The sequence below is a fragment of the Colobus angolensis genome, unplaced genomic scaffold, assembly GCF_000951035.1.
Source record: "Colobus angolensis palliatus isolate OR3802 unplaced genomic scaffold, Cang.pa_1.0 Scaffold151, whole genome shotgun sequence".
Classification (NCBI taxonomy): Eukaryota; Metazoa; Chordata; class Mammalia; order Primates; family Cercopithecidae; genus Colobus; species Colobus angolensis.
The window spans coordinates 2,393,647-2,404,537 of record NW_012114611.1 but is presented as its reverse complement, the minus strand read 5'-3'; the positions used below and the strand labels follow the sequence as shown (position 1 = coordinate 2,404,537).

General features: G+C 41.0%; 1 protein-coding gene across 1 annotated transcript in view; it reads right to left on the bottom strand.

Moving 5' to 3' along the window:
- CCNT1 (cyclin T1) overlaps positions 1-10,891 on the bottom strand; it is a 40,872-nt gene that overhangs the window by 22,941 nt on the left and 7,040 nt on the right. The window contains exon 3 of the mRNA XM_011936237.1: positions 4,541-4,669. Coding sequence (XP_011791627.1) covers positions 4,541-4,669 — 129 coding nt within the window. The remainder of the gene's footprint in view (positions 1-4,540; positions 4,670-10,891) is intronic.

Below are 10,891 nucleotides of genomic sequence, written 5' to 3'. Positions count from 1 at the left end.
CCTATAGTCCTAACTACTTTGGGAGCTGAGGCACGAGTATCACTTGAACCTGGGAGGCCGAGGTTGCCATAAGCCGAGATCACACCACTGCACTCCAGCCTGCACAACAGAACGAGTCTCTCAAAAAAAAAAAAAAAAAAGTAAAATAACCCATTAATAACTTTTTAACATTGATGATATGCTAAAATGCCCATGTATTACACATACTGGATTAAATATATGCATTTATGTTAAATATCTACTGCATTATACATTTATACATTAAATATATATTATATATATAGTTTTCTTTCTTAAAAACTAGGATTTTAATGAAATTTAATGAAAAGTTAAAAATTTTAAATTAAATATGTGGCTCCCACTATATTTCTATTGGACAGTACACTGGTCTAGAGCTTTAAGAAAATGAGACCTAGGTCAGTAGTTAAAAGACCTAAATTACAGTTAGCTTTCTCTTAGGGAAACAGGAACCCAGGATAGCCATGGTAATATCATTTTAAAAATCACCTTCATCTTACAACTACCAAGGCACATTCCTTGCAAGTCATGACCCATGGTCATAAGACATTTGCAGCTAAGGAAGTAGTTTAATAATGCCTACAAGAACAAACTCCTACAACAACAAAATGTCCAGGTATCTTAAAAGCACAAAATATATGCTTTTTAAATATAGTTATGCTTTGATGTGCTTACACACTAAAATGCCAAAGATTGTTTTCTTTAAATCAACAAAATAATACATTTTGTCACAATGTCAACCCACCTGCATGTAGACGTAGCTTAGCTTTTACACAGAGAAGACGCCTATATAAGAAATGCTTAAAAGGCTGGGCACAGTGGCTCACACCTGTAATCTCAGCACTTTGAGAGGCTGAGGCAGGCTGGTAGCTTGAGCCCATGAGTAGAGACCAGTCTGGGCAACATGGCAAAATCTTGTCTCTACAAAAAATAGAAAAATTAGCGGGGTATGGTGGTCTGTGCCTATAGTCCCAACTATTTGGCATGCTGAAGTGTGAGGAGCAACTGAGCCCAGGTAGGTCAAGGACACAGTGAGCCACCATCGTGCCACTGTACTCCAGCCTGATCGACAAGAGTATGATTTTGTCTCAAAAACTAAAATTTAAAAAAAAAAGAAAAGAAAAGAAATGCTTAAAACAAAGATGAAACATTCCTTCTCCTGCTTTCTGAGGACTCCCTACTCTGTAACTGCATAGCTTTCAATCAACTATCTTCTCACTGCACTCTGTGACGCACCTTGAACTCCTTCCTACGTGAAATCCAAGAACCCTCTCTTGGGGTCTGGATCAGGATCCCCTTTTTCATAACTTTATGATTTGAATATGTCAATAAGGACTTTATACTAGTTTCTCCTTTCCACATAGAGGAGAAAATATCTCCCTAACCAACTCACAAGAACTGCAGACTCAGGTGAGAAGTTACATAAATACACTTTCGAGAAGAAAAAAGTGTGGATTATTTTATTTTTGCTTAATTTTGTTAACTCAATTCTATAGACCAATGGCATTTACTAGTCTCAAACCTAAACAAAGTCCAGAGCAATCACTCTTTCCACAAGAGCTACTGGTATGGCTTAAACAGAAAAACAAATGAAGACACTGCTATGCAAACATTATTAGGAAGGACTATTACTAAAAACAAACAAAAATCTCCCCTGCCACCCAAAAAAATCTTTCTACAACATGATCAGAAGAAAACACACTATTCCATTTATTTATTTCATAAAGGACAAGCCGCACATTCATTGTAAGAGGCTTAAATAATCTAGTCTCACCACAAATACATAATTTTTCTCCAATCGCTTATAAGTGTCAGACCTCTCAATTTATCATCACTCCCCAATCACTGACTTCTAAAAGCAGGAGAGCGTTTTCCTTCTATTTTATTTTATATATTTTATTTACATCTTATTTTATTTTTGAGATAGAGTTTGGCTCTGTCACCAAGGCTAGAGTGTAATGGCGCCATCTCAGCTTACTGCAACCACTGCCTCCCAGGCTCAAGCAATCCTCCCATTTCAGCCTCCCGAGTAACTGGGACCACCGTCATGCACCACCATGCCCAGCTGATTTCTGTATTTTTGGTAGAGAAGGGGTTTTACCATGTTGCCCAAGCTGGTCTTGAACGCCTGGGCTCAAGCAATCCTCCCATCTCAGCCTCCCAATGTGCTGGGAGTACAGGTATGAGCCACCATGTCCAGCCTTTTCCTTCTCTAACAAAGTCAAAAAAGGATGGAAGAAAACAAAAAAAGTCCTGTGTACATGTGCAGGATAAAGATCTGGAGGAATACATATCAAACAGTAATTGGCACTATCTTCCTAGGATAAAAGGCCAACTTTAACTTTAAATGTTTCTTGTTTGAATTCTTTTATCATAAGCATAAGTAATTTTTATAATTTCTTTAAAAGTTAAAAAAATAGACCAGGCGCAGTGGCTCACACCTGTAATCCCAGCACTTTGGGAGGCCGTGGCGGGCGAATCACCTGAGGTCGGGAGTTCAAGACCAGTCTGACCAACATGGAGAAACCCCGTCTCTACTAAAAATACAAAATTAGCCAGGTGTGGTGGCACATGCCTGTAATCCCAGCTACTAGGGAGGCTGAGGCAGAAGAATCGCTTGAATCTGCGAAGAAGAGGTTGTGGTGAGCCAAGATCACGCCACTGCACTCCAGCCTGGGCAACAGAGCGAGACTCCGCCTCAAAAAAAAAAAAAAAATTAGCTGGTCATGGTGGCGGCGCCTGTAGTCCCAGCTACTCGGGAGGCTGAGGCAGGAGAATGGCGGGAACCCGGGAGGCGGAGCTTGCAGTGAGCTGAGATCCGGCCACTGCACTCCAGCCTGGGCGACAGAGCGAGACTCCATCTCAAAAAAAAAAAAAAAAAAATGTTTGAGGCCGGGTGCGGTGGCTCAGGCCTGTAATCCCAGCACTTTGGGAGGCCGAGACGGGAGGCTCACGAGGTCAGGAGACCAAGACCATCCTGGCTAATATGGTGAAACCCCATCTTTACTAAAAATACAAAAAACTAGTCAGGCGCGGTGGTAGGCGCCTGTAGTCCCAGCCACTCAGGAGGCTGAGGCAGGAGAATGGCGTGAACTCAGGGGGCGGAGCTTGCAGTGAGCCGAGATTGCCCCACTGCAGTCCAGCCTGGGCAACAGAGTGAGACGCCATCTCAAAAAAAAAAAAAGGTTTGAAAGAATCTCTCTATATTGGGTAATTACCAGATCATCCATTCATTCAATAAGTTTACTGAAGTTGCTTTAGCGAATACACAAAAAAGGGAATCTCTGTCCTTGTTAAGCTTAACACATGTAATCCTAGCACTTTGGGAGGCCGAGGCAGGAGGATCACAAGGTCAGGAGATCAAGACCATCCTGGCTAACATGGCGAAACCCCATCTCTACTAAAAAGACAAAAAAAATTAGCCAGGCGTGGTAGCAGGCACCTGTAGTCCCAGCTATTCGGGAGGCTGAAGCAGGAGAATGGCGTGAACCCGGGAGGTGGAGCTTGCAGTGAGCCGAGATCAGGCCACTACACTCCAGCCTGGGGACAGAGCTAGACCCCATCTCAAAAAAAAAAAAAAAAAAAAAAAAAAAAAGAGAGAGAGACGCTCAGGGCTCCCACTGAATTCTACATTATGGTGAGTTACATAATTATTTCATTATGTATAACAATATAATAATAACAGAAATAAAGTGAACAATAAATGTAATGTGCTTGAATCATTCCAAAACCATCTCCAAACCCACCCTCTGTCCGTGTAAAATCTGTCTCCCATGAAACCAGTCCCGGGTGCCAAAAAAGGTCTGGGACCATTGGTCTAGAATTTATCTGAGAGATATTTTCTTCTTCATTTTTCTGTATTTTCAAATTTTACTGCAACAAATACACAACTTTTGCCATAAAATTTATGTTTTGTTTTGTTTTTCAGACAGGGTCCTGGCACTGTTGCCTGCAGTGGTATGATCATGGCTCACTGCAGCCTCAACATCCCATGCTCAAGCAACCCTCCCACCTCAGTCTCCCAAGTAGCTGGGACTAAAGATGTGAGCCAGCATGCCCAGTTTTTTTCTTTTTTTCTTTTTTTGTAAAAAGGGGGTTTCACTTTGTTGCCAGAGCTGGTCTTGAACTGGACTCAAGCAATTCTCCTGCCTCAGTCTCCCAAAGTGTTGAGATTACAGGCATGAGCCACTACATCTGGCTTTTTTTTTTTTTTCATAGAGACAGGGTCTTGCTATGTTGTCCAGGCTGGTCTTGAACTTCTGGCCTAAAGTGATTCTCCCACCTTACCCTCCCAAGATGCTAGGATTACAGGTGTGAGCCGCCATACGTAGCCTGAATTTTTATTGTTAAGGAAAACACAAACACTAAAAGGTTCTTTTAATAACCCCAATCCAAACTTCAATAAATCAAAGTCATAAAATTAAGTTGCATCGAAATACATAAAGATCCTGGCATGCTTGGGAGTAGGGTAAAAAAAGAAAGAAAAAAATTAAGAAAAACAGATGTGTAATTAATCTCCTACCTCACTCCTAGTATCAGGAAGGGATTCCTGAGGATGGAGACAAGTATGTGCTACCTTGATGACATGTTCCAATTTTTTGGGCTGCTCCTCCACTTTAGCTGCTAGAAACAAGGCTGCTGGAGCCACAGACTGAATGGAGAGAAAATAAATCATATTTATTACCAATTTATTCATTTATAGATCAAGATAGATCCCAAGAGGAGCTAAGTCTCAAATCAAGTTATTTACTTGCCTCGACTTTGTCACCTCTTTACCCTTTCCCCCCAGCTTCTAGCATCTTCCCCTCTCCTACCCATTAATCCATGTCCACTTCTAAACACCAATTATTTGACAAACTCTCATTAAAAGCTATCTATGGGAAAAGCTACTAGATGTAAACAGACAGTTTTCTATTTAAAATGAGATTCTTTATTAAGTCTGTATCAAATCACTCAATACATCTTTTAAGGAGTAAATTGAAATGTCCAGAATACACAAATCCATATAGAGAAAAAGTTTAGTGGTTGCCAGGAGCTGGGGGGAGGGGAGTATAGGAATAACTGCTAATAGGTGAGGGGTGATGTAAATGTTCTGGAATTAGATTGTGTTGATGGTTGCACAATTTTGTGCATATACTAAAAACCAGTGAACTATATAATTTAAACAAATTAATTTAATTGTATGTGAATTGTATCTCAATTACTTATACATATCAAATCTTTCAAAAATACAAAGCATGGCATTATATGCAAGGCATTATTTATAGAAAGCATTAAGAGGGAAAAATTGAAGTCAATACACAAGTAGATAACAAACTTGATAAGAGCTATAATTCACCAGGAGTCAAAGAAATACATAAATAATTTTACAGAATTTAAATATATATTTCATTTTACTGGCTAGAACTGATATTCTAATACTTATTTATAACTCTGATGTCACCTATGCGAAGAATAAGTTTTTCTCCACAAATTCAACTCATAGTAATCATTTCAGACAAGACCATAGGAGACAAAAATAATTTAAAACAAAAATTTTTAGGCCAGGCACAGTGGTTCAAAGTCTATAATCTCAGCACTTTGGGAAGCAGAGGCGGGGGATCACTTGAGCCCAGGAGTCTGAGACCAGCCTGGGCAACACAGTGAGAGACTCCATCTCCATACACACATGAAAAAAAATTGTTTTAAGTAAACATAGTGATTCATTTCCTTCACATTTGTTTCAGATGAATATGAAGCATACTACATATATATTCCTCAGACTTCAGGATAAACAAAACAGGATCAGAGAAAAATGGGTATGAACAAAGGTATTTTGATCGGGCACAAAGCACATTTTCAACACTAAACTGAGTAGTTAAATAAATTAGATAATCAGATGTGGAACACAAAATTTTTTTTTCTTCTTTTTTTTTTTCAGACAGCATCTCACTCTGTCACCCAACTGCAGTGCAGTGGTGTCGTAATCACAGTTCCACTCAACCTGTGGAAGGTTGAGATATTCCCATCTCAGCCTTTGAAGTAGCTGGGATCACAGGCACACGCTACCACATCCAGTTAATTTATTTTTATTTTTAATAGAGATGGGGTCGCCCTACATTGTCCAGGCTGCTCAAACTCCTGGGCTCAAGTGATTCTCCTGTCTCTGCCTCCCAAACTCCTAGGATTACAGGTGTGAGTCACCTCACCCAGCCAAGATTCTTAACAAGAGTGACACTAAAGATTTTGAAAAACATAGTTTAAAAAATGTTTATGATAAATGTAGGTAACTATTATGTACATATGATAATTAATAAAAATAAATTTTTAAAACACAGTAATATTTAGAAGGAGTAATCTGGTGGTAGGTAGAACTAGGAGAAAAGGATGGGATACATTAAAAGTTAATTCAGGCTGCGTGTTGAGGCTCACGCCTGTAATCCCAGCATTTTGGGAGGTTGAGGCGGCGGACCACTTGAAGTCAGGAATTCAAGACCAGCCTGGCCAACATGGTGAAACCCTGTCTCTATTAAAAACACAAAAATTAGCCAGGCATGGTGACACACACCACCACTAGGGAGTCTTCTAGTAGGGTAGTACCACTTACTGGAGAAAACTGCCCGAACCCAGGAGGCAGGGGTTCAAGTGAGCCAATATCATGCCATTGTACTCCAGCCTGGGCAACAGAGCAATACTGTCTCAAAAAATAAAATGAAAGTTAACTTAAATACTAATTTAGGCATTAGGACATAAAGTTTAGAGTACTTTGGGAGGCCAAAGCAGGAGAATCACTTGAGCTCAAAGTTTGAGATCAGCCTGGGCAACACAGTGAGACCCTGTCTCTGTTTTTTAAAAATTATTTTAAAATATAGAAAAAATGATTTTAAAAAGTTTAGAGTAGGCCGGGCATGGTGGCTGATGCCTGTAATCCCAGCGCTTTGGGAGGCCGAGGTGGGCAGATCACCTGAGGTCAGGAGTTCAAGAACAGGCTGGCCAACATGGTAAAAGCCCATCTCTACTAAAATTACAAAAATTAGCCAGGAGTGGTGTTGCACGCCTGTGGTCCCAGCTACTTGGGAGGCTGAGGCAGGAGAATCGTTTGAACCCAGGAGGCAGAGGTTGCAGTGAGCCAAGATCATGCCATTGCACTCCAACCTGGGCCACAGAGCAAGACTCTGTCTCAAAAAAAAAAAAAGTTTAGAGTAGACAATAGCAGTAGAAACAAAGGAAAAAAGAAACACAGGCATCACTTTGTAAAACTAATAGGGCTGCACTAAATATATGTACATGTATTTGCACACAAAGAAAAAATTCTAATGGGATATACTCTAAAATGTTAACAGGATTATCTCTTTATTTCCTGTCCTCTTCCAATTTTATGATAATTTAAAAAGCATATATTTAGGCCAGGCTCAGTGGCTCACGCCTGTAATCCCAGCACTTTGGGAGGCCGAGACGGGCGGATCACGAGGTCAGGAGATCGAGACCATCCTTGCTAACATGGTGAAACCCTGTCTCTACCAAAAATACAAAAAATTAGCCAGGCGTGGTGGCAGGTGCCTGTAGTCCCAGCTACTTGGGAGGCTGAGGCAGGAGAATGGCATGAACCTAGGAAGCAGAGTTTGCAGTGAACCAAGATCACGCCACTACACTCCAGCCTGGGTGACAGAGAGAGACTCCATCTCAAAACAAAACAAAACAAAAGTATATATTTATAAGGAGAGGGAAAAAATGGTAACATTATAAAATTGGCAAGACTTTATAGGCTGGGAGCAGACTCTTGCCTGTAATCCTAGCACTTTGGGAGGCTGAGGCAGGAGGATCCCTTGAGCTCAAGCCTAAGCAACATAGCAAGACCTCATCTCTACAAAAAATCAAAAGGAAAATTCACTGGGCCTGGTGGCACTATAGTCCTGGTAAGGCGGGAGGATCACTTGAGCCCAGCAGATGGAGGCTGCAGTGAGATATGACTGCACCACTGCACTCCAGCCTGGCCTAGGTGACAGAATAAAACCCTATCTTGGGGTGGGGGGACTATAACTAACTGAACAAAGGGGAAAAGGACAAGTCAAAGACTATACTAAGGTTTAGCATAAACTAATAAAACCAAAATAAAACTAAACTCAATTATGGCACCACTGCACTCCTGGGCAACAGAGGAGACTCTGTCTCAAAAAAAAAGAAAAGAAAAAAAAAAGAACTCAATGAATGTTTCTTAAAGTAATGAATATGTGTTGTTTGTTAGAGTGGAAAGAAAAGGACCCTCACCTATAGTGCTGGAAACAATGTATAATGTATAATCTTTCGTAGGGCAAACTGACACTACAAAAATTTTTATATATACTTGGGGCACAGCAATTCCACCTATAGGAACTTATATTAAAATGCTTATATAAGTGCACTATACATATACACACAAGACTATCCCATGAAACATAACATACAATATAATAAACTAGAACAACCCAAATAGCTATCAACAAAGAGCTGGTTAAATAACCTACAGTAACTACACAGATACCATGTGGCAATTTCAAATAGTAAGAAATCCAAAAAATAATAATAATGAGAAATATGGAAAGATGTCCGATACATACTGTTACATGATAAAAGGCAAGCTGTGCAACGGTAGCATAGCAAGATGTGATTTTTTAATAGAAATACATAAATGCTAGTTTATGTGCACAGAAAAATGTCTGGGCCACTATATACAAAACCTTTATCAATGGTTATCTCTGGGTGGGATTACAGAGTAGTTTTCACTTTTTTTTTTTTTTTTTTTTGGAGATGGGAGTCTCGCTGTGTCGCCCAAGCTGGAGTGCAATGATGTGATCTCAGCTCACTGCAACCTCCATCTCCCGGGTTCAAGCGATTCTCCTGCCTCAGCCTTCCGAGTGAGTAGCTGGGACCACAGGCGCATGCCACCATGCCCAGCTGATTTTTGCGTTTTTAATAGAAACGGGGTTTCACCACGTTGGCCAGGATGGTCTCGACTCCTGACCTCAAATGATCCACCCAACTCGGCCTCCCAAAGTGCTAGGATTACAGGCCTGAGTCACCGCATCCAGCCTATACCTTTGTAACAAGAAAAACAAACACACACATACACACATACACACACAAATGCCTGACAACCTGACAGGATATATGACATATCAATGCCACATTTATTATTAGACCACACTTAATGTATTAAGTCCTCTCACATTTAAATTTGGATTCATCACAGCTAAATTTAGAATTAGCATGTTAAAAGATGATATTAAATCTAGAATGTTGATTCCAAAATGTGCCTAAAATCAATCCTCTAAAAAGGATCAACAACTTCATATTAATCAATGGATTTTGAAAAAGGTCATGACATTCAAAAGAATATCCCTATACTAGCCAGGTGCAGTGGCCCATGCCTGCAATCCCAGCACTTTGGAAAACTGAGGTGGGAGAACAGCTTGAGGCCAGGAATTTGAAACCAGACTGGGCAACACAGCGAGAGATCTCCTGTCTCTAAAAAATAAATATATATAAAATGTTTGGCCGGGCGCAGTGGCTCAAGCCTGTAATCCCAGCACTTTGGGAGGCCGAGGCGGGCGGATCACCTGAGGTCGGGAGTTCAAGACCAGTCTGACCAACATGGAGAAACCCCGTCTCTACTAAAAATACAAAATTAGCCAGGTGTGGTGGCACATGCCTGTAATCCCAGCTACTAGGGAGGCTGAGGCAGAAGAATCGCTTGAATCTGCGAAGAAGAGGTTGTGGTGAGCCAAGATCACGCCACTGCACTCCAGCCTGGGCAACAAGAGCGAAACTCTCAACTCGGAAAAAAAAAAAAAAAAAAGTTAAAGAAATAACTAGTGACACTACTAATTTAAGGATCCGTAACAAAAATTTACAATAATATTTTTCAGCCAGGTGCAGTGGCTCATGCCTGTAATCCCAGCACTTGGGAGGCCAACAGGGGTGGATTACTTGAGCTCGGGACGTCAAGAGCAGCCTGGGCAACATGGTAAAACCCTCTCTCTACAAAAACTAGCTGGGCATGGTGGCACACACCTAGTCCCAGCTACTCAGGAAGCTGAGGTCGGGGGGATCACTGAGCCCGGGAGGTCGAGGCCACAATGAGCCATGATCACACTACTGGACTCCAATCAGGGCAACAGAACAAGACCTTATCTCAAAAAAAAAAAAAAGAATATTTTTCATAACATTTATAGTGATGAAAAGCTATAAATTGTCTAGACTTCTTAATGGAGAATGGTTAAAACTACATACATTCACATATATGTCATCAAATACTAGCCATACATTTTTAAAAAGTAGAGAATCCATCAGAAGGGAAAATATTTGGGATATAGTAAGCAAACAAAAACAAAACCAGAGACAAAATACATGCACATATAGCTATTTATACAAAAGAAACCACAAATAACAGTGGTTCATTAGTATACCTGTGCTTCAGTTGTCTCTAACAGGGGGTCCATGGCCTGTTATGAACTAAGCCGCACAGCAGGAGTTGAGCGGCAGACGAGTGAGTGAAGCTTCATCTGTATTTACAGCCGCTCCCCATCATTCACATTGCCCAACCTGAGCTCCACCTCTTGTCTGATCAGCCGTGGCATTAGATTCTTATAGGAGTGCTTGAACCCTGTGGTGAACTGCCCATGCAAGGGATCTAATTTGCTGCTTTTTATGAGAATCTAATGCCTGATGATCTGTCACTGTCTCCCATCACCCCCAGATGGGACCATCTAGTTGCAGGAAAAGAAGCTCAGGGTGGCCAGGCGTAGTGGCTCACGCCTGTAATTCCAGCACTTTGGGAGGCTGAGGCAGGCAGATCACAAGGTCAAGAGATCAAGACCATCCTGGCCAACATGATGAAACCTCGTCTCTACTAAAA